General features: G+C 43.0%; 2 protein-coding genes and 2 non-coding genes across 4 annotated transcripts; all 4 read left to right on the top strand.

Annotated features, from left to right (window-relative positions):
* The first annotated feature begins 2,406 nt into the window (after positions 1–2,406).
* CCT6A (chaperonin containing TCP1 subunit 6A) lies at positions 2,407–12,294 on the top strand. The gene is made up of 14 exons (XM_055409943.2): positions 2,407–2,649; positions 3,089–3,152; positions 4,296–4,430; positions 5,275–5,448; positions 6,012–6,115; positions 6,707–6,817; positions 7,045–7,204; positions 7,290–7,372; positions 8,252–8,348; positions 8,662–8,809; positions 9,194–9,327; positions 10,008–10,110; positions 11,041–11,113; positions 11,371–12,294. The coding sequence occupies exons 1-14, from the start codon at positions 2,513–2,515 to the stop codon at positions 11,441–11,443; spliced, it is 1,596 nt and encodes a 531-aa protein (XP_055265918.1). The 5' UTR covers positions 2,407–2,512; the 3' UTR covers positions 11,444–12,294.
* On the top strand, positions 5,008–5,141 carry LOC129545861 (small nucleolar RNA SNORA22). Its single transcript, XR_008683785.1, has one exon. It is a non-coding gene; the product is annotated as a small nucleolar RNA SNORA22 (small nucleolar RNA).
* Positions 8,852–8,991, top strand: LOC129545860 (small nucleolar RNA SNORA15). The gene has a single exon (XR_008683784.1). It is a non-coding gene; the product is annotated as a small nucleolar RNA SNORA15 (small nucleolar RNA).
* Positions 12,295–12,814: 520 nt separating the features above from the next.
* SUMF2 (sulfatase modifying factor 2) lies at positions 12,815–22,155 on the top strand. The gene is made up of 9 exons (XM_055409946.1): positions 12,815–12,964; positions 14,588–14,744; positions 17,614–17,728; positions 18,489–18,533; positions 18,890–19,040; positions 19,915–19,970; positions 20,832–20,916; positions 21,096–21,240; positions 21,748–22,155. The coding sequence occupies exons 1-9, from the start codon at positions 12,898–12,900 to the stop codon at positions 21,830–21,832; spliced, it is 906 nt and encodes a 301-aa protein (XP_055265921.1). The 5' UTR covers positions 12,815–12,897; the 3' UTR covers positions 21,833–22,155.
* Positions 22,156–22,214: the final 59 nt, after the last annotated feature.

The raw sequence follows: 22,214 nt of genomic DNA, 5'->3' as shown, positions 1-22,214 counted from the left end.
TGGAGTTTCAGCTTTAGCATCAGTCCTTCCAATGAACACCCAGGATTGATCTCCTTTAGAATGGACTGGTTGGATCTCCTTGCAGTCCAAGGGACTCTCAAGAGTCTTCTCCAGCACCACAGTTCAAAAGCATCAATTCTTCGGCGATCAGCTTTCTTCACAGTCCAACTCTCACATCCATACATGACCACGGGAAAAACCATAGCCTTGACTACACAGACTTTTGTTGGCAAAGTAATGTCTCTGCTTTTTAATATGCTATCTAGGTTTTTAATATAGTCCATGTTAATGGACCATCTATTTGATGGCCTCTGCCCTTTGAGCAGATGTCTGGGCAATGGTTATAAAAAATGAGAACACATTACACATGCTGTGTAAACCACGCTTTTCTCCCTTATTTGTGTCATTAATTATGCTTTCATCATCCTGTGCACACAGTTTTCAACACCTTTCTGATTGCCCTATCCTCAGTCTTCTCCCTTAGTTCATCCTCCATTCCACCGGTATCTTCATCACTAGTTCTTTGGTTTCTCACTGCAAACATCTTAACTCGCAAACCAGGCCCTAACAGTCAAGACAAGCTACTTCCCTGAATTTTCTCTTGCAACCTTACCCCCTCCATTCCATGCATACATCTTTGGTTGGGCATGACAGGCCCTCCCACTGTCTTCCTGTCTACATCACTCTCCTAGGCTCTCTTCTCCTGCAAAATATCTACCTATTCTTCAAAACTCACCTCCTTCAGGGACTTCCCTTGCAGTGGTTAAGACTCCAGGCCCCCAATGTAGGAAGTTGGGGTTCAATCCCGGATAGGGGAACTAAGATCCCACATGTCATGAAGTGTGGCCAAAACAAAAAACCTCACCTCCTCCAAAAAGCCTTCCCTGATGCTGAGTTAATACATTCATGCTCACAGCGCTTCATTCATCCCTTAATTATAATATCTGAATCTTTACTGTTCATTGTCATTGTCTACAAGTTTATCTCCCTAACTAGGCTTCTTGTGGATTAAGGAAGGATCTTCAGGACTCATCATGCACCTCCTACTGTGTAACTCATACACATGCTTTTGTGATTCTCAAATATAAAAAGTCACTGAAAAGCATTACATACCAGGATAGTTACTGCAGCCTTAGAAATACAAGATTGGGAACAATCTAAAAGCCAACCAGTAGGTGACTGGCTAGTCAGGTCATTCTTATAAGGAATATTACGCAGCTGTTTAAACATAAGAATGAGGAACCCCTCATTTTTATATTGGTATGTTACCATCTTCAGGATATTTTAAGTGTGACACACCCAACCGTGTGTATTATAGTTTGCCATTTTGTGGGGGTGGGGATTTTTAAAAATATTTATACACATATTTATTTAGAAATCCAGACAGCAGCTGGGAAATTCAGAGTATCTATAGGTATATACGGAGTTGGTGATGGACAGGGAGGCCTGGCGTGCTGTGATTCATGGGATCGCAAAGAGTCGGACACGACTGGGCAACTGAACTGAACTGATAGGTATATATACATCAGGAGAAAATTGAAGTAGAGGAGGCAGAAATACTTTTCACCATATACGCTTTGGTACCGTCTACATTCTGAACAATTTTAGCTATGACCTATAAAAATAAAACAAAATATCAAAGAATACCTGGTATCTAGGTGGGGGGCGGGAACTGGATACTAGAAACAACTGTGGACATCTTTCAGAATAAGGGAGTCCTCTCACAGGCTGGAGACCACTGCTTGGCCAAGTTTGAGTTTTCAAACCTGCCTTGAGAACCTGATGTCTCAGCACTGTGTCGTAAGCCCGAAGGGTGGACCGACTCTTGCTTCTCAACTGTCATCCCCCCGGTCAGGTAACTTTCTAAAGGCTTCTAGCACTTTCCACCTTGCCTTATAGCTCTTCTTCCCTAGGCCTAAAACACCTAGGATACTAGGCAAGGGTCCTTTTCAGGTCCACTGTGTAATCGCCAAAGCACCAGAACACCGTCCGGCTCGCTGTACATAGTCCAGAAAACGGTGATCACCGGGATAATCTCAAAACGAGAGGAAAAAGTAGACGGCGCGAGTGCGGAATGGAGGAGGCCCACCCTACACCCTAAGGCCGGAGACCTCCGGGAAAGAGCAGCCGCCGCTCCAGTCACGCCCTGACGCACACGGCCGACAAGTTCGCCCCGCCTACGTCCTCTGGTCCGGGGTCCGCAAAGCCGGAACCCAACCACCCGCGACACTGAAGCCCTGAGAGCGCTGGTTGCCGGTCGCAGGAATACATGCTACACCCGAACGCAATGGCGCCGCGGCCGACGCGAGGGGCGGGGCTACGTTCGGTAGCGACCCAATGAGCCGCGCCGGCCGGCCCGCGGCCCAATGGCGGCGGCGCGCGGGCACGCAGGGGGCGGGCCCGGCGTGCCCGACTGTTCCAGAAGACACGGATAGCGCCTCCCAGCCACGCTGAACCGGCTCAGGGCTTTTCGTCACGCCGCGTCCCCTTATCTTTCTCTGCTGGGTCAGCTATGGCGGCCGTGAAGACCCTGAACCCCAAGGCCGAGGTGGCCCGAGCCCAGGCGGCGTTGGCGGTCAACATCAGCGCGGCCCGGGGGCTGCAGGATGTGCTGAGGACCAACTTGGGGCCTAAGGGCACCATGAAGATGTAAGGCGCGGCTGGCGGGGAGGGGCGGGCGGGCACCGTGCACCTCGCGCTGTCGCGGGCCTGCGCCGGGGACCGAGGCCTGGAGCCCACCGCCTCTGGGCCTGTGCTCTGGCCACTGCTGCCCTTCTTCCCCGTATTGTCCCGGTTGGGTCGTATTTCTTGCTTTGGCCGTTTCCTGGTGCTCCATTCCTTCTCCGCCGAGGACAAAGCTGCCCGCGTGCGCGGCGCCCCCCTTGCGGTTGGGAGTTGAGCGCCCTTTCAGACTCTTTCCCAGACAGGAGAGGGGTGAGCACTGCGCCATCCCTGTTACCGGGGTACAGAGAACCAACCCCTTGCCCCAGCTCCTGAAGATCTGGGTAAAAACCCGATTGTTAAGGGCCTCTTAACTTGATCTCCGTTGAAAAAGTCACAGTGCGATTCATTTCTGCCCATTGAACAGGCTTGTTTCTGGTGCTGGAGACATCAAACTCACTAAAGATGGAAATGTGCTGCTTCATGAAATGGTGAGAGGCTGCTGTCCTATATCCAAAGTGTCTTGGTTTTCCATAGTACATTTGATTTGTAAGAAGATTTTTACTCTCAAAAGGTAGTTTTCCATACAGTTGAGGGAGTAGGCAAAAATGTTATCAGTAGTATTATTGACAGTACCGAATAGTGAGGAGCCCTGGAGTCTAATAAACGTAAAGTCCCAGTGACTAAGAATCTGAGGTTATTGAGAGGAGCAGTCATTTTACTCATCCCTAAATTCCCCAGAACAGTTAAAATCCTAGAAAAGGAATAAGATTTAAGCCATTGAAAATAGTGTATCATGCCTTCAATGTCAAGATGTTTTGTTAATATTTTCAGTATGGTTTAGCTAACCTGGAAGGTGTAGTTTTTGTTGGTGGGTTAAGTGGTGGCCTCTGCTTGCAGAGAAAAATAGGAGTGATAGTTTAAAGTCAATGTCAGAAAAGCCATCTTTACCTGACTATTTAATTTTACCTAATCTAATAAGCTAGTCTGCTTAGATTCTTAAAACGGTCAGTGTCTCTAAAGACATAAAAGGCTGGAGTAAAGGACTATGAGACAAAAACAGTGCAGGAGCCATGATTGGATACTTTGCAGTTAAGAATCTGTGGGTGACAAACATAAAGAATATTCTGTTCTTCCAAAACTTCCACAGTGACTTAGCCTCCACTGTGGTAATATTTGCTAAAGAGGCTAAGTTTTGTTTTTTTTTTTTTTTCGTTTTAAATTGTTTGCACAGTGCCAAATAATAACTGGGCTGCTGAGCTTTCATTTTTAAAAGGCACTTGGTTTATTCTCAAAAGAATCCTACATTTGTCATAAAGAGGCTTGCATGGATTTGAAATTGTTGCTATTACTTGTTAGCTCCATTACCTTGAGTGAACCTTCACAGGGCCTCATATTTCCTCATCGATAAGGTCAAGATAATCTGAGAAGTAAATTTATACATGAAAATGTTATTGTCATCATAAACTGATAACTCAGAATAGCTAATCATGAGTTTTTAATCAGAGCAAATTGTAGCTGCATACTTTGACATTTTTTGCAAATAGATTAGCCATTTACACATTTTAAGGTATATTTGGACTGTTTTCATTTTAAGTTGTTTAAGGAATTTTTCTCTCTTTCTCTGCTTGCAGCAAATTCAGCACCCAACCGCCTCCTTAATAGCCAAAGTAGCAACAGCCCAGGATGACATAACTGGTGATGGTACCACTTCCAATGTCCTCATCATTGGAGAGCTGCTGAAGCAGGCGGATCTCTACATTTCTGAAGTATACATGATTCTTGTGTTTCTTTGATACTTCGTTGTCAATAAGAAATAATCTCAGTTTGACTCCTACAAACTGATGTACTGATAGTAGCTGAGGCCATATAATGGAATGTAAAGAGCAAAGGGCTTCAATCTGGGAACCAGAGTCTGTATCCTTGTCTGACACAAATCTATTGTGATCCTCGATGAGTTGAAGCATCTTTGTTGTCCTGAAAGGTGGTTTTCATTTTGTTTTCTCAATCAAGTTGCATTCCCTATATAATTTTTTATATGTCTATAACATAGCTTAATAATTGAGATCTAGAAATAGGATATTCAAGACAGCATATTTTTAAGGAAAAAGTCAACAAAATTTAAGAATGCCATAAATTTTTTAACTTTCAGTAGTTCCAAGGGTAAAGCAAACCTCAGTACTAATCTGACGTAGGAAGAATTTCTTGGGAAGAGACAGTCTGAAAAACAGAGTCTCCCTGTTTTTCGTTAGGAAATGATGTGAATTAATTTCACATTACCAGAAAAGATGTAATAGTCATATTGTCATGACACAATTTTGAGTTTGGGGCATGATCCCTTGTGGTTTGCACAGTGAACACCCAAGTGTGCTTTGTAGTTCCCTTGGCTCTGACTCTGTGCTAGAGTAATGTCTGTTCTTTTCCTCTGCATTGAAAGGACTATTTATCCTTTTAAATGTATTCAGAAAGTCAGCACATTATATTAATTGTGTTTAAGGGTATGAATGATCCAGAATAAACTTTCATAAATTTTGCTTTCTAATGAACTGTAGTTGCATCTACCTGAAGATTTCTAGTGTTAGTGGTGGTTTTGTAATTGTATGTTTACTATAGGGTCTTCATCCCAGAATAATTACAGAAGGATTTGAAGCTGCAAAGGAAAAGGCACTTCAGTTTTTGGAACAAGTCAAAGTAAGCAAAGAGATGGACAGGGAAACACTTATAGACGTGGCCAGAACATCTCTACGTACTAAAGTTCATGCTGAACTTGCTGATGTCTTAACAGAGGTATGTGTTAAGTTTGGCGTGTGGTACTTTACGCTTATACTGAGAACCCCTGGCAACTGGAAATATCAATATTCTTACTAATTGCAACTAGCGAGTGGCCATCTAAACTCTTCACAGTGTCATACTGTGTCAGCTAAGTATTCAGTCGGCCATAAAGTTCATTTTTGTGGTAGTAATAACCTGATCTGTGTCCCTAGAAGAAGTAAAGTGAGAAAATCATAGTATTAATAGTATTCCTGGTCTGGTTACAAAGGTATAATCAGACTTTTCAGTAAAGGGGGTTTATAAAATGGAGATTTTATTATTAAAAAGTTTCCTGTTGTCAGTATTTTTTATTGTAGAGGTGTCAGTGGTTCTTTCATTACAATGGAGGTTTCAGGAATGTAAATTACTTCAGCCCTTTATACAGAGAGTGCATTCTGTTCTGTTAGCATGTAGAAAAAGACTTAGATCAGAGATTTTCAAAGACAAGAAACTGCGTTAAACATCTGTGAAGAATAAGTACTGTAAATGTCTCGACTTTGGCAAGTCAAATTCACTGAGTGGTTATACTGTTATTGCAGGCCGTAGTGGACTCCATTTTGGCCATTAAAAAGCAAGATGAACCTATTGACCTCTTCATGGTTGAGATCATGGAGATGAAACATAAATCTGAAACAGATACAAGGTAGGTGTTAGAATGCTATGAAATGCTTAAGAGTACACATCTGACGCTTACACAGTACCCGGTTTTGCCTAATTTTATTTGAATTAATGGATATTGCCTAGACAAGTTACTGTTTACTCAGCAGTATTACCTCTTGAAGTCAGTCTTACATATTTATAGTCAGAATGATCCTGAAACGTCAGCTACATCAGTCATTTGGCATTTATTGAACTATTGAGTACAGAGCATATAGGAGATTTTGAGGAATTTGAGAGATCATTATTTCAGAGACCTAGTTTGAAAATATTTTTAAAAGGAGGTGATCACCAGTTTAATAGCAACCAATTGCGACTGTTTCTGTGGAGAATTTTCTATATAAGAAAGGGTTGTGGCTTTAATTTGAATGGCTTCTTTTTGTCATGTTCTGGAATTTTGTGTTTTCACAATTGAACTTTCTTAGGTAGTACCCAAAAGTCCTATGCAAATAATTCAAGAAATAAAGTTGATTGTGTGAAAATTGTCAATACAGTCTCAGTGTTTTAATTTTGTTAACATATTTTACACTCCCATCTGGAAATCAGTAAGGATATAATCTTTCACGTGTTTTAACAGCTTAATCAGAGGTCTTGTTTTGGACCATGGGGCACGGCATCCTGATATGAAGAAGAGAGTAGAAGATGCATACATCCTCACGTGCAACGTGTCATTAGAATATGAAAAAACGTGAGTTTATAGCTCCTTAAAAACAGAAAAGAGCTTGGCATTTGGGTCAAGTCATTTTTTTTTTCCCCCTAAGACTGAGTGTCTCCACTCAAAAGGGCAAAATGCCTCAACCAGGGATTTGGAAAATTCTAGGAAATAGCCTCTGAAAGCATACCAGGGGGTGGGATTGGAGCTTGGTGACCATTTGCTAAATATTTCCTCCCTTGTCTCTGTAACTTCTATTTTAGAGAAGTGAATTCTGGCTTTTTTTACAAGAGTGCAGAGGAGAGAGAGAAATTAGTGAAAGCTGAAAGGAAATTCATTGAAGACAGAGTTAAAAAAATAATCGACCTGAAAAAGAAAGTCTGTGGTGATTCAGATAAAGGATTTGTTGTTATTAATCAGAAGGTGAGAAATCTTGTTTTATAAACGAGTCTGTATCTATTTTTATTTTAAAGGTAAAATATTGAAACTTCTTTTGTTGTTGTTACAGGGAATTGATCCCTTTTCCTTAGATGCTCTTGCCAAAGAAGGCATAATAGCTCTGCGCAGAGCTAAAAGGAGAAACATGGAAAGGTACGGGTGGCAGATTATCTGTGTGACAGGAATTTCACTGTATTTTGCAAGTTAACTTGGATTATTCCTTTTTTCCCTCTTTGTGAGTTTCTAATTTTTTATTTTTACAAAATATGCATAATATGAAATTTATAATTTTAAAATATACAGTGTCATAAAGTGAAATTCACATTGTTGTGCACCTAGCACCATTGTTCGATTCCAGAAGTTTTTCCATCACAAACGGAAAGTTTGTACTTCTAAACAATAACTGTACACAGTCTTGCCAGTAAATACTAGTCCGCTTACTGTCTCTTATAAATTTGGTACCTCATGTAAGGGAATTGTGGAGTATTTGTCCTTCTGCATTTAGCTTATTTTCACTTATGTAATCTTTTCAAAGTTGATGTTGTAGCATGTATTGGGATCACATTTCTTTTTCAGGATGAATAATACCACGTGTCGTTTATTCATTTATCTGTCCATGGACATTTATTTGGGTTTCTACCTTGGCTCTTGTGAATAATGCTGCTCTGAATGTTGATATATACTTGTTTTATTTTGAAACGATGACCTGTATGGTACCATTTTTTCCTCATCAGGAGACCGCATCAGGGTTTTAGAGAATACTTTCTCCTGCAGAGCTCTTGTGCACCTTTAGATTTCATGTCAGAGGAGTATTTACTGACTTTGAGGAGAGTGGTTTAAACAGAGAGTTGGGAGAAAAGACCAGTTTTCAGCTGGTTGGTGGCTAATGGAAAGGCTTACGTAAAATATATTTTAGAATGTGATTTTAGTATGTAATTCTGAAAAAGATTGCTTTCTAAAAAGAATTAATCTCTAGATATAACTAATAAAAGCACTTCTGCATCTCCCTTAAAATACTTGAATATATTTCAGGCTGACTCTTGCTTGTGGTGGGATAGCCCTAAATTCTCTTGATGACCTAAATCCTGATTGTTTGGGACATGCAGGACTTGTCTATGAATATACATTGGTAAGTGTACTTTCTTCCCAAAATAATACTACTTTTTGGTTCATGAATTCTTCAGTAGTTAAAAATTCTTCCAAACTCAGGGTAATGTTTTTGCTTTGTTTACATACATTTTTATGATTTGTGCATAGTAACAATAAGCCCTTGATGGGAAAATCACATTTCACTTATGTGACCTTTTTTCAAAGAAATTATTAGCTTTAATGTGATCAGTGTGGTGCCCTGTTAACACCCCATTTATTCTTCCATAAGCCCCTCTCTGGTCATCCCTTGCACAACCATATTCTGTTTTTTAAAATACTATCTCTGCGCACAGGGAGAAGAGAAGTTCACCTTTATTGAGAAATGTAACAATCCTCGCTCTGTCACATTATTGATCAAAGGACCAAATAAGCATACGCTTACTCAAATCAAAGATGCAATAAGAGATGGCTTGAGGGCTGTTAAAAATGCTATTGATGATGGTAAGATCCTTCCTGTGTTTATTCTTTTTGCTAGTCTAAAAGGCATGGCTGAATACTGTGTTCTTTTTGTCAGTAATTTACACAGCCAGACACCATGCAAAAGTAAAGTTTTCCCTTTAAAATGGCTATGATGGTATGCTAAGTGTTTTCATAGCATGCTGTCTTTAAAAGGGGATACAAATAAATGAACTGAAAGCTTGCAGGATCTGCCATGTGCTCCTTAAATCATTCTGTTGTTTAAGATGTTGCTTGTATCACTTTCAAATGCAGTATTAAACTTGCTGTGGTTACATGGAATTCTCAAATTAATGACTTTCTGTGTTTTAATTTTATGTATATTTTTCCTTATAATTGACTCAATAGTTTTATGTTCTCACCCAACAGGCTGTGTAGTCCCAGGTGCTGGCGCAGTGGAAGTGGCAATGGCAGAAGCCCTGGTTAAATACAAGCCCAGTATAAAGGGCAGGGCCCAGCTTGGAGTGCAGGCATTTGCTGATGCATTGCTCATTATTCCCAAGGTGTGAATGAATGCTTTTAACAGTTCTCTAAACTACGCCAAAGTGATTCATCCGATGAAAGCTTTTGTTAATGTGGGTTTTTTCATAATGTGGATTTTGAATAAATAGATTTCATCCATTTTCACCCTAACATTAGAACAGGTGTTTCTCAATATCTAATGTATTGGTTCCTCTGGACAGAAGGGTTTATTATCTAAAGTTGTAGTGTAGGATTTATCCTTGAGTATAAGCTTGCTTTTTGTTTTTATTTGTTTTAAACTAAGATTAATATGGGCTCCCCTGGTGGCTCATATGGTAAAGAATGACTGCAATGCAGGAGACCTGGGTTCGATCCCTGGGTTGGGAAGATTCGCTGGAGGAGGGCGTGGTAACCCACTCCAGTACATTGACAGAGGAGCTTGTCAGGCTACAGTCTATGGGGTCGCAGAGAGTTGGAGAAAGATTAATATGTTGGTTTTCTATTGTGTGCTCATTTGAAGGTACAGTTTACGGCTAGTGTATTGCTGAGATTGAGATGGATTAGTGAATGGGTTAGTGATGTATATTAGTCATTGTGTAAAGTGAACATTATTATCGGTCTGCATTTTTTAACTGTTACTTAGAAATACTATTTCTTTATTTTAGACTTGACTAACAGTTAGTAGGTCCTGTCTTTAAATAGTTATATTTGTTTCCTTTAGGTTCTTGCTCAGAACTCTGGTTTTGACCTTCAGGAAACACTAGTTAAAGTTCAAGCAGAACATTCAGAATCCGGTCAGCTTGTGGGTGTGGACTTAAACACTGGTAAGGAGGATGCAGCCGTTTGAAGGGGGAGATCTAGATACTGTAAGTAGAGTACAGATTTGGTGATATTGCTGAGTTGTGTTAGGTGGTTCAGGTGTATGTTGAAGGGTTTCATATTGAGCTTGCCCTTTTTATCAGGGACTTTGATTAAAGTGATACATTTGATGATCATATTTATGGGTGAAAAGAGGCTAAGAATAACAAAAGCTGGAAGAGGGAACCAAATCTGATGAAATGATTAAGCCCAGGGTAATACAGATCATACAAGTAGAAAGTGGAAGATGTACATATATCTTTGCAGTATGTGGAAGACCTGTTGTGAACAGCAGCATTTACATTAAAGTTAATGTAAAAGGTTTCTTTTTTAAATTTGTATTGGAGCGTACTTGATTTAGTGTTGTGTTTACGCTGTACAGCAAAGTGAATCAGTTATATATATATATTCACTCTGTTTTTTAGAGTTTATTCCTGTAAATATCATTACAGAGTATTGAGTAGAGTTCTCTGTGCTATACAGTAGGTTCTTATTATCTGTTTTATATATAATGTGTATATGTCATTCCTAGATTTCCAGTTAATAAAGGTTTCTCTGGAATGAGGGAAATGATAAGGCTATCTTGCCAGATTATAGCTCAAGTGCTGTACTTTAATATGGACAAACAAGAATGTCTCCAGAAAAAGATACATGTTCAGATGTTTGGCAACCAAATAGAGCATTCCTGTCACTGAAAGTATTCTACGTGGAGATCAGCCACTCATCAAAGCTGCTGTGCATAGAGTCATGGTCTATAATGCAGCATTGGGCTAATTGAGGAACTTTGGGTTCTCATAGAGGAAATGAGTAACCACTGATGAGTAAAGCAGCACAGAATACTCTTATTAGTTCTTTTAGACAGCGTTCTGATCTGAACCTGCTCTTGTGATTTTCAGGTGAACCAATGGTAGCAGCAGAAGCAGGCATATGGGATAACTATTGTGTAAAGAAACAGCTTCTTCACTCCTGGTAAGTTTGGGAAAGCCAGAACTGTAAAATAACATTTAGGGAATCTTCATACTCTTTAAAATTGGTACATTTTGTTTAATATTCTTTCCAAAAGAAAATGTAATCAGTCGAAAGTATAGCAACTGAAGCCACCCTGCTGTGTATGGAGGGGTAGGGGAGAAATTTGACATAATTTGCACAAGTTAGTTGGAGATTGAGTTGAATTAGAGTTCATACCTCCAACCTGAGCCGTCTTGATTTTTTTTCCCCCTTTTCAGCACTGTGATTGCCACCAACATTCTCCTGGTTGATGAGATCATGAGAGCTGGAATGTCTTCTCTAAAAGGTTGAATTGAAGTTTCCCTTGTATCTGAATCCTGAAGACTACAGAGTGATCCTAATAATACAGCTATGGAATTTTGGTTCAAGCTTCAAATGATCTTCAGAGGATTTTCTTTTCCCATATTAAAAAAGGAGAGAACACTGGCACCTATTCAGATTCTGAAGTCCTGAAATTACAGTATTTTTTAAATTGCACTGCAGTGTCCACATACAGCAGGTCATACTTACCCAGTAAACAGGACATTTTGCTTTACCCTCAGTGATATAAAAATATTAGATACGCATATGTTATCTACCTTGTTATTAAATATTCATTGAAAAACAAATTTTAATAGTTAAATAATTTCTTCTAATGGATGTATTTTATTTCCAATAGTACCTGTCATTAAACATAAGACTTAAATAACCTAAAGTTTTGAAGCATTCCTGCTTCCCGAGCATACTTTGGACTTTTCATGCTTTTAAAGTAGCTTTGCTAAAATGCTTCACAAAAGTGTTAAGTTATCGTGAGTAGAAAGATGGAACCAGAGGCAAGAGGGGTTCAAAGAGCTGAAAGTATAAAGTGGCAAAATAGAAAAGGCAGAGGTTAAAAACATGACTGAAGATACGGTGACTAAGGACTAGTGAGAGAGTTTCCAGCAAGATTGTTATTTTCACAGCTCAGAACCTTTGCTTACACTGATACCCTTCCTAAATCCTCCAGTGTCCTGTTTTTCTTCAATTACTGTTCTCTTCTACGTGTTTGCACAAAATAGTAGATATATCTGAAGCCCTTGAAAGTGAAGTTGTGTTGCTAAACTTTGTGTTTTGAGGAGTTGGCAGTTGCCTACCGTGTGTAATAAATACGAAGTTAAAACCTTTCTGTGCTCTCAAGATGGTATTCCAGGGTACAAGAGGAATCTGCATATAAAAGGGGAGGAAATCAGTCCATCCAGTGGTTCACAAGTTAAGGGGATTCTGAACTGGCAGGGCTTCTAGATGTTCAGTCTCCCTGTCGTGTCCGACTGACTTTGCGACCCCATGGACTGCAGCACGCCAGGCCTCCCTGCCCTTCACCATCTGCCTGCCAGTTGGCCCGAGTTCACATCCATTGCATAGGTGATGCCATCCAGCCATCTCATCCTCTGACGCCCTCTTCCCCCAACCATTCCCAGTATCAGGGACTTTTCCAATGAGTCAGCTGTTCACATTAGATGACCAAAATACTGGAGCTTCAGCTTCTAGACCTTAATCCTAAGGAAATAGCTTGTTCTTAATTAACCGGTTCTAGAAGAATGTGGGAACTTGGGACCCTAGTCGCCGCCTAACTTCGGACTTCTTTCTAGCTGGGTGGGCTCTCGTGAGCAGTGCGCACGCGCGCGCAGGGCACGGCCGCCGACGTGAGGCGTGCGGGGCGCGTGCGCAGCAGAGCCGCAGGGTGGTGCTACTCCTGCCGCGGTGCTCACGGGGCTCGTGTTCCCGGCATGGGCACTTCGCTGTCCACGCTGCTGACTGTGCTGTCGCTCCTCTCCGGCCTGTGGCTCGAACTAGGTCAGTGTGCTGGCCTGCCCGACCGTCCCAGGAGGCAGGAGGAAAGGGTTGGGGCGCTCGGCCACCGCGGTTGGCAGCGCCCGGAGGTACCTCCCAGAGGCGGCCAACTGGGCGAGGGGGTTAACAGCTCATATCGTTGTATTTCACTTTTAAAAAAAAACAACTTTTAATATATTATTCTGGAATCTTTTGAGCATAAAAAAATAAAACGAGCCTCTCCCGGCCGCCCCCCAACCCCCCACGTACCTGTTTCCCAGTTTAAACAGTTGCCAGTTTTAATCCTGCTTGTTTGGAACCCCTTCCATTTTTTCATTCCTCTGGGAGATTTAGTTTGGAATGAATTGAGGCACGATACAGTTTTATTCGTAATTATGTAGTTTAAATAGCCAAAAAGACAAGAAATCACACATACACACACTCGCTCAAGTATCACTAACTCTCCCACCTAAAAAATTAACAATACTCCTTAATGTCATTAAAGTCGATTAGTGTTCAAATTCATCAAATGTTTTCTTAAATTATAGTTTACTTGTTGAATTAATGTCAAAATAAAATTCAAATATTGCTATTGTGTGTTGTTTCTTAATTCTCTTTTAGTTTGATAATTTCCTGCTTGCTCTATTCTACCCTCCAGCCTCCCTTAAAGTTGATGAAATCATTAGTGTGTGTCAGAATGAGATCCAGAAAAGGGCCAAAGATAAGATTCTGGGGAACATGAAAACATGTGGACTCTGCCTTTAGGGAACTTATAGTACTTAGACATTTTTAGGTAAAAACACAACAAAGTAGTACATCAAGCCAGAAAAGTGTGGCCTTTAGGGTCTTGGTTTCCTGTCAAATGAGGGAGTTGAAATAAAGATCCTTTTAATTCTATAATTTTTTTTGAGGTATTCAAACAGAAAGTATGAGAGAGTTCATTTGATTATTTGATGATAATTTTTGTGCACTTGTGCTAGGTGCCAGGTATAGCCTGGAAAAATAGATGTAGTTCTTTTCTTTCTTGTATGATATAATGGAGAAGAGGCAAAGAAACAACATGAGCAGAAGAATGAGTGGAAAGTTGATAGATGTATTTAAGGCTATGTTGCTGTTTAGTCACTAACTCGTGTCCAACTCTCGCGACTCCGTGGACTGTAGCCTACCAGGTTCCTCTGTCCATGGGATTTCCCAGGCAAATATTCTGCAGTGGATTGCCATTTTCTTCTCCAGGGGATCTTCCCAACCCAAGGATCAAACCTGCGTCTCCTGCATTGGCAGGCAGAGTCTTACAATGTTTAGATTTATCTCACTGGGACAAAGGGTTGTCATGTAGAGGGACAGAGAGGTAAAGAAAGAAAATAATTTGTTGAAAACCTACCATGTGCTAAACATTTCACACATTTTAATATAGCCATGCATTTGAGTTAGTTAGATATTACCCCCATGTTATAGATAAAGAAATTGAAATCCAGAATTTGCCCAAGGTCATTCAGCAAATTAAGTGACAAAATAAGAATTTAAAGCAAAATTTTTCAGCCTCCAGATTTTTTCACTATAGCATTGAGTCTTACATATGATCCAAATATTGCCACTTATTTTATATATATTCATGTAATTAATGACCACTCTCTTTTTCCTCTGCAGGAAATGGGCAGACAACCAACATGGTCCAGCTACCAGGTGGGAGATTCCAGATGGGAACCAACTCACCAGACGGCAGAGATGGTGAAGGACCTGTACGGGAGGTGACGGTAAAACCCTTTGCCATCGACATATTTCCTGTCACCAACAAAGACTTCAGGTACTCCCAGTGTTCTTCCAGGAGAAGTAACTCCTGGAAGAGTTATTCTAATAATATTTCACAATATTTCACAATATTTAAAAGGAGATTAGCTTGTTCACTATCAGAATATCATCTTTGCAAGTGTTATCTGCATTTTTCAGATGAGGAATCGGAAGTCCAAAGAGGTTTACTTCATTTTTCAGGCGTGGCCAACTGGGCCTGTAACTCAGTTCCCCTGACTCTTGAGCCAGTGGATTGTCCCATGCACTGGGCATAGCACTGAGAAATACGGGCAGAAGTCAGACACTCTTCAACAGGGGAGGAGGAATCGGGAGAAGGGTCATAATAGCTGAGAGTTCCTTAAATTCCCTTTATATTGGGTTGGCCAAAAAGTGCGTTTGGTTTTAAGTTAAAATGACGTATTTTTCAGTTTCAACAAGGACGTTATTGAACTAACTGAACAGACTTCTTGGCCAACCCAGTATTACTTAGGGAAATGGAATTATTTCCAGAATCAAACATTTTGATTCCAGCTTAATCGAAGAAGCCATGTTGAATACCTCAATGTCCCCACAGAGATACATTTTGAGTAGGCTAAAGTAGAAAACGATCCAGCATATGTCAGTAATTTACCTTCAAACAGTGGAGGGAGGAGTATATAGAAAGGAAGGGGGAAGGAAGAGGAGAGGATGGGAAGATAAATAGAGCAAATGTGAAAAATGACTTAAATTTTACATTTGTGGATTTAACACTTTTCAAGATCAAAACTTGCTGGTGAAAATTGATTCAGGAGACTCAGGCTAAAATAAGCATAAAGATTGTCAGTAAACTCCTCAGGCCTTTTGACTCATTGGTTCCACCTCTAGGGATTTGTCTTGAAGAATTATGGTTGTCAAAAAAACGTTTAGCTAAAAAGGTGACTTTGTAAATAAATGTTAACAATTTAAGGATCACTTAAATGTATTATATCAATATAACAGAATACTTAGCAGCCTTAGAAAACCTGTTGTCAAAAAGAGATAGTTAAAAAGGGTTGTGAAGAAAGGTTACAAAATACTACATAGGATATGGCCCAGTTTTTTAAACTATGTGTACAGAATGTATATGCACTAAAAAGAACTGGAAGATGCAGTATTGCATGAGGTGATGGATTTTGCTCATGTTTTTGTGATTTCCAAATGAAATTAATGACATGAAGAACCCTGTGAAAGCAATTTAAAAGCCCTTGATTGGGGACATCCCTGGCAGTCCAGTGGTTAAGACTCTGTGCTCCCAAGGCAGGGCACTGGTTCAGTTCTTGATCGGGGAACTGAGATTGTGCATGCTGCACAGAGTAGCCTAAATAAATAAATAAAATAGAGATGTCATCTTTAAAAAAAAAAACAAAAACTTGGTTGTGGAGTGAAAAGGGAAAGAATATAGACAGTTGTATCTTGGTGTGATAATGGATGATTTTAGTTTTTTTCTTTTTACTTACCTATGTTTTCTCATTTTTCTATAATATTATGTTATATATGCTTTAAAAATATTTTTAAAAGGAAAGTTATAAAGATCAAAGGAAAAATCACTTCTGATCAGGCTCACACCACATTTGACAACCATAAATTGCTAGCTAGAGAGATGCATTCTTTTATGTTTCAAATGATGACCTTTTAGATGAAGGAAATATAATGTCACCTCCAGCAAGCCCCTAAACTTTTCTTAGAACCCATAGTCTGTGTTTACCTCTCTGGTAGGAGTCTCAAACCATTCAGATGGTCAGAGGTCAGTAAGTAGCTTTACTACCAAATCTCACCTCCGCCTCCGTTCTTAATACCCCTTTGATGGGTGAGCAGTGTCTTCTCATATCAGAGGGCTGACACCAACTGGGTACTCTCAGTCCAGAGAAAACAATCTGTCTTATCCTGGAAATCTGCATGTTGAAATTGGCTCAGCCATACCAAACTATATGAAAATCCATTCTAAAATCTCAGCAAGTCATTTAAAAAAAAAATATTCATTTATTTATTTGGTGACATTGGGTCTTAGTTGCAGCACTTGGACTCTCTAGTTGTGGCTTTCAGGTTCAGGAGCTCCTTGGCATGTGGGATCTTAGTTTCCTTACCAGGGATCGAACCCACATCCCCTATTGCAAGGCAGATTCTTAACCGCTGGACCAGAGGGAAGTCCCTCAGCAAGTCATTTCGATTTGACTCAATTTCTCTCATCTGTCTGAGGGAGATAGTAAAACCTATTCTCCCTTCCTCCCATGATTAGGTATGTGAGGAAGAGAGTCCCAATCCCTGCCCTTGAATCTTCTCAGCAGCTTTATTCATTATCTCCAAAAACTGGAGATAACCCACATGACCTGAGCTGGTGAATGGATAAACGAAATCTGGTCTATCCATCAGTGAAATACTACTCAGCAATAAAAAAGAACAAAAGCTGCCAAAAAGGAACAAACTACTGACACTGTCAACAACACGGATTCTTGGAAGCAGTATGCTAAGTGAAAGAAGCCAGACCCCAAAACCACATACTGCATGATTCTGTTTATATGAATTGATATTCTGGGAAAGGCAGAACTATAGAGACAAAAAACAGATCAGTGATTTAGGAGGCATCGGGGAATGTTGGAGGGCAGTTAATGGAACTGCTGTCTATCCTGATTGTGACAATGACGATATGCTTTATCAAAAGTGTGAATTCTCCTGTTTGTGAACTGCACACACAACAAATTTTTAAAAGAAAATCTTCTCAGGCTCTCAGGTTAATTCCTTGTAGTTCCTGAAGAGTCTATGATGTGTGACTGATAGGATAAGGGTGTATGAGGTTTGCTGGAGCAAGAGAGGATGAGGGTAGAGCACAGAAGCCTGTCAGCTAAACTCTATGCAATCTCTCTTTTTAGGGAGTTTGTCAGGGAAAAAAAGTACCGCACAGAGGCTGAGGTGTTTGGGTGGAGCTTTGTCTTTGAGGACCTTGTCTCTGATGAGCTTAGAAACAAGGCAACCCAGAAAATGCAGGTAAGAGAACCCAGGCTTGCAGCTGGGTTCATGGGAGTGGGACCTGGACCGAGAAACCTAGGGGGTCTAGGGGGTCACCTGGACCACAGTAGAGAATCAAACCTGAGAACCAGAGGCAGGGAGGAAGACAGAGAGACCCACCCTGGAAGAGCCAGATGAACACACACTCCCGGGACGTTCACTCTGTGCTGCGGTCCGCATAGAGAGACTCTGTAAAGATGCAAATAATACACAGGGTCAGGGTACTCCCTGGACCAGCATAGAACCCCTGGAGAAGCCTCCTTCTAATAAGCGTGGTGAGGTATCACGCTTTAAAGATTCTGAACACAGGGGCTTCCCTGGTGGCTCAGTGGTAAAGAATCCTCATGCCAACTCAGGAGATGAGGGTTGGATCCCTGATCCAGGAAGATCCCACATGCCAAGGAGTGGCTAAGGCCATGTGCCACAACTACTGAGCCTGTGATCTAGAGCCTGGAAGCCCCAACTACCGAAGCCCATGAGCCACGATAAGAGAACCCACCGCAATGAGAAGCCCGTGTACCGCAACTAGAGAGTAGCCTCGCTCACCCTAGCTAGAGGAAAGCCTGCGCAGCAGCAAACACCCTGCACAGCCATAAATAAATAAATCAGTAAAAGATCCCAGACACAGCCTCACTTAGACCACCTGAGTCTCAGCCTGAAGTCTCTGCCTCCTGGGTGTCCGTCAGGAAGGTGCCTCGCTGGGTCAGAGCACCTTGTAATTACGCTCCTTTTTTTGCAGTCTCTCCTCTGGTGGCTCCCAGTGGAAAGGGCATTCTGGAGGCAGGTAAGGGTTGGTTCCTCTGTCTTGTTTTCTACACCTGCTGACTCTTATTCTAGAAGCCCTGGCTGCGCATGATCCCTTGCCCATCTGGGAACACTGAGTTTAAAAGGATGACGGAGAAATTTCAGGGAAGCAGCCAACTTGCCCCGTGTGCTCTGGCCCATCCCATTTGTCCCCTTTCTCCCTTTTGTCTCGTGTAGTCCTTCCTGCCTCTGGACCTCTCCTCACTCACCAGGCTCTCTCTTCCTACTTCCTTGCTCCATCTAGTGGTAAAAGCTGAACTCAGGCACCCTAAGCCTAGCCTTCCTCAGACTTCCATGAGCTCCCAGAAGCTTGTCTCACTTCATCCTGGCTATCAGCCTGCAGGTCCTGGCTCTGGCATCCGAGAGAAACTGGAGTTCCCAGTGGTACACGTGAGCTGGAATGATGCCCGTGCCTACTGTGCTTGGCGGGGGAAACGGCTGCCCACTGAGGAAGAGTGGGAGTTTGCTGCCCGAGGGGGCTTGAAGGGTATAGAGACGCCAGGGCGGTCTCCCTTGATTCTTTCTCTCCATCCTCCCTTGCCTGGGGTTGAGGGGGGGGCTTCAAAGGGTGGGACGGGCTCACACTCCCTGGAGTAGTGCTTCTTGCATTCTGTGGTCATGGATCAGTTGTTACTGTTTGTTCTAATCTGTCTCAAACCAGTACTTCCATAAGATACCACAAAAATTAATAACTAGAAAATGGAATGAAAAAATAGACATACTTTTTTTTTTTTAATTGTTGGAGATTCCACAGACATGTGCCACTTCAGATAAACATAATCAGAACCACATGGCATGAGGAAAAGAAAAGTATTACCTACACTGGATACCTTTTCCATAGCTGTGGAGGGATTAATGTGACAAACTGCTGTTTGCTCATAACTCAGTTACTTTTCAATCCTAACTAAACAGAAAGTTAGAGTGAAATAGCAAATCCCCGTATTCACTGCCTCTGCACACTCTTTGAATGAACATCAGCTGTACCCATAGTCAGTATTATTAATGTGATGAATGAGGTTGCTTGTTCATTGATCTAGTTTAAGTCCAGTGAACAAATCTCTCAATGCTTACCCTCAGTTTCTATACCTATCCCAGCATAAATGGGTTACATAGTTTACAGAATGGCACTGGTCCAAACCACAGCTAGGATTGTGCTGTGCAGGAACAGATCAGAAGTCAGGGGCTCTGAGTGCGGTTCTGTGAGGGCAAGGGAAGGGCGTGAGATGTCAAAGTGAGTCGTCTTACTCTTCTTTCTCATCACCTCCTCTCTTCCTTTCGGTCCCCTCACTCCTTCTGTCTTTCCCTTCTTCCCCAATCCTTCCCCTCTCCCCTCCTCCACTGTCTCCTTGCCCTCCCGGCAGGTCAGGTGTACCCCTGGGGAAACAAGTTCCAGCCAAACCGCACCAACCTGTGGCAGGTAAGACAAGTTCCTCGCCCTTGTTCTTTTCTCAGGGTGTGGGTTGAGACTTGCTGCGGGCCGGGCATGGCATTAGGCCATGGGACTCAGGGGCCTTCATATTCTAACAGACCGGAAAACTGGTAAAGGGGTCAAGCGAGAGACAGTGCAGTGGGGCTGCGTAGTGAAGATGAGCAGTGTGTGCTTGGGAGGGCATCCCTGCCTGGGACGGTGGGGGAGTGACTGGACGGTGAACGTGCCATTTGAGCTGGTAGAACTGAAGCTTTGCAGGAGAAAAGTAGAGGAAACATGCGTGTCAGCAGTGGGAAAGGGTACAGCATGTTCAGAGACGTGACAGACGCGGAAGGCTGGTGCACAGAGCCGCTACACCCCAGTCGAATGAATATGTTGAACAATTGACGTCAGCAAACACCGGTCACTTGTTCCAGAATCTTGGTGGTAAAGGGCAGGAGGTGAGGAAGGCAGGGTCAGGGCAGGTAAGGGAGACTGAAGCCTGTTGGTGGTAGAAGGGAAGGCGAAGGTACAAGGGAGCACTGGTTCCTGTGGGGAGAGGCGGGGTACAGAGTGGAGAGACGGGGCCTTTCCTCCAAAGGCACATGGGGTTCACGTGGCTGAGGGAAGTCGCTGAGAGTGGAGAAGTGGGTGGGTTGGGTGGGTGTGGACACACAGGGAACCACACACTTCCTAATCCAGCCAGGAGGTCATGGTGGGGGACATGAGGCAGCTGGCTTGGGACCTCAGGTCACTGCCCCATGCCCTTCCCCTCCCCCAGAGGGTGCTGCAAGACAGCCTTGGTTAAAACCCCTCTGGGCAAGTGGATGGTAAATCCTGTAGCCTAAACATCCCTTCCCACCCACCCAGGGAAAGTTCCCCAAGGGCGACAAGGCTGAGGATGGCTTCCATGGCATCTCCCCTGTGAATGCTTTCCCCCCACAGAACGACTATGGTAAGACTGCACAGCAGGTTGCTGTCAGCACTCACAGGTTGGTTGGCAGGATGGTTCTGCCTGGTGGTCGAGGCAGGAGAAGCAGCGCTTGGGAAGCATTCAGTCCCCCGGGCCATTGTTGGTCAGGGCGGGAGGGGGGGCCATACCCCGCCAGGGCCTGACCTGCCGCTGTGCTGCAGGGCTCTATGACCTTGTGGGCAACGTATGGGAGTGGACGGCGTCACAGTACCAGGCTGCCGACCAGGACATGCGTGTCCTCCGGGGGGCATCCTGGATCGACACAGCCGACAGCTCTGCCAACCACCGGGCACGTGTCACCACCAGGTGAGGGGCTGGGTAGTGGGCACTGCGGGGCTGGGTCCTGGTCTCCTGGAGCACAGGTAGCACCGGAGCTGGTGTAGGCGCTGCTTCCACACCTCTCTCTCCACTGGGGCGTGTGGGTCCCGAAGAGAAAGCAAGCCAAGCTCACCAGGTAAAGCCAGGAGCCCGGTGCCTTTTCCTCCCAGCTCTCAGCACCGAGGGAGACTGTGTCTGACGTCTTAATTATATGGGTTTCTCTTCTCCTCATAGCTAGGTGTGCAGAGGGAGGGCCACATCAATAGGTCATGGCCAGGGATCATTGAAATATTAACTTTTCTAACAAGAGGGTATGTAAAAAGACATTTTCTGCAACCATTTTGTTTTACAATCAAGGAAAAATAGACTCAGGGAGGTTCTGGGTCCTGCTCATTTCATACGGATGATTAGTGACAGTTAGTGCAGGAGAGCTGGGTGAGGCCCAGGCCCCTTTCTCAGCAAATGTCCGTTCTCTCTCCCCTTCTGTGGTGGCAGGATGGGCAACACTCCGGATTCAGCCTCAGACAACCTAGGCTTCCGCTGCGCTTCCAGTGCAGGCCGACCGCCCGGGGAGCTGTGAGTGGCCACGCAGAAACCAGAAGAGTCCCATGGCACCCAGGCCACTCACCGGCCACATTCCAAACACAGCCAGTCTCCAGATGACCTCCATCCCCTTCCCCATCCTCTGTGACAGGCACCTGTCCCCAGGGCAGGAAAGGACCCTGACCTCCACAGAGGGGTGACACTGTGTCTTGGGGAAGGGGCCCAACTTATTGATTGTGGCCAGGAGCTGGATGTTTCTCTTAGATATTGACCATATAGTGGCACATACTCAAACAGTTGGGGCACAGTGCTCAGAAAGGCAGTTTGTGAAAAAAAATTTCAGTCTGCTCCTTCCCCTTTCATGATGTCTGACCCAGGGATCTGACATTATTCAAGGCAGAATCTCCCCCAACGCAGGA

This window comes from Moschus berezovskii, chromosome 27 (assembly GCF_049115385.1).
Source record: "Moschus berezovskii isolate FMDL1 chromosome 27, NW_MosBer_1.0, whole genome shotgun sequence".
In the NCBI taxonomy this organism is placed as follows: domain Eukaryota; kingdom Metazoa; phylum Chordata; class Mammalia; order Artiodactyla; family Moschidae; genus Moschus; species Moschus berezovskii.
This window is presented reverse-complemented; position numbering and strand designations above follow the sequence as displayed.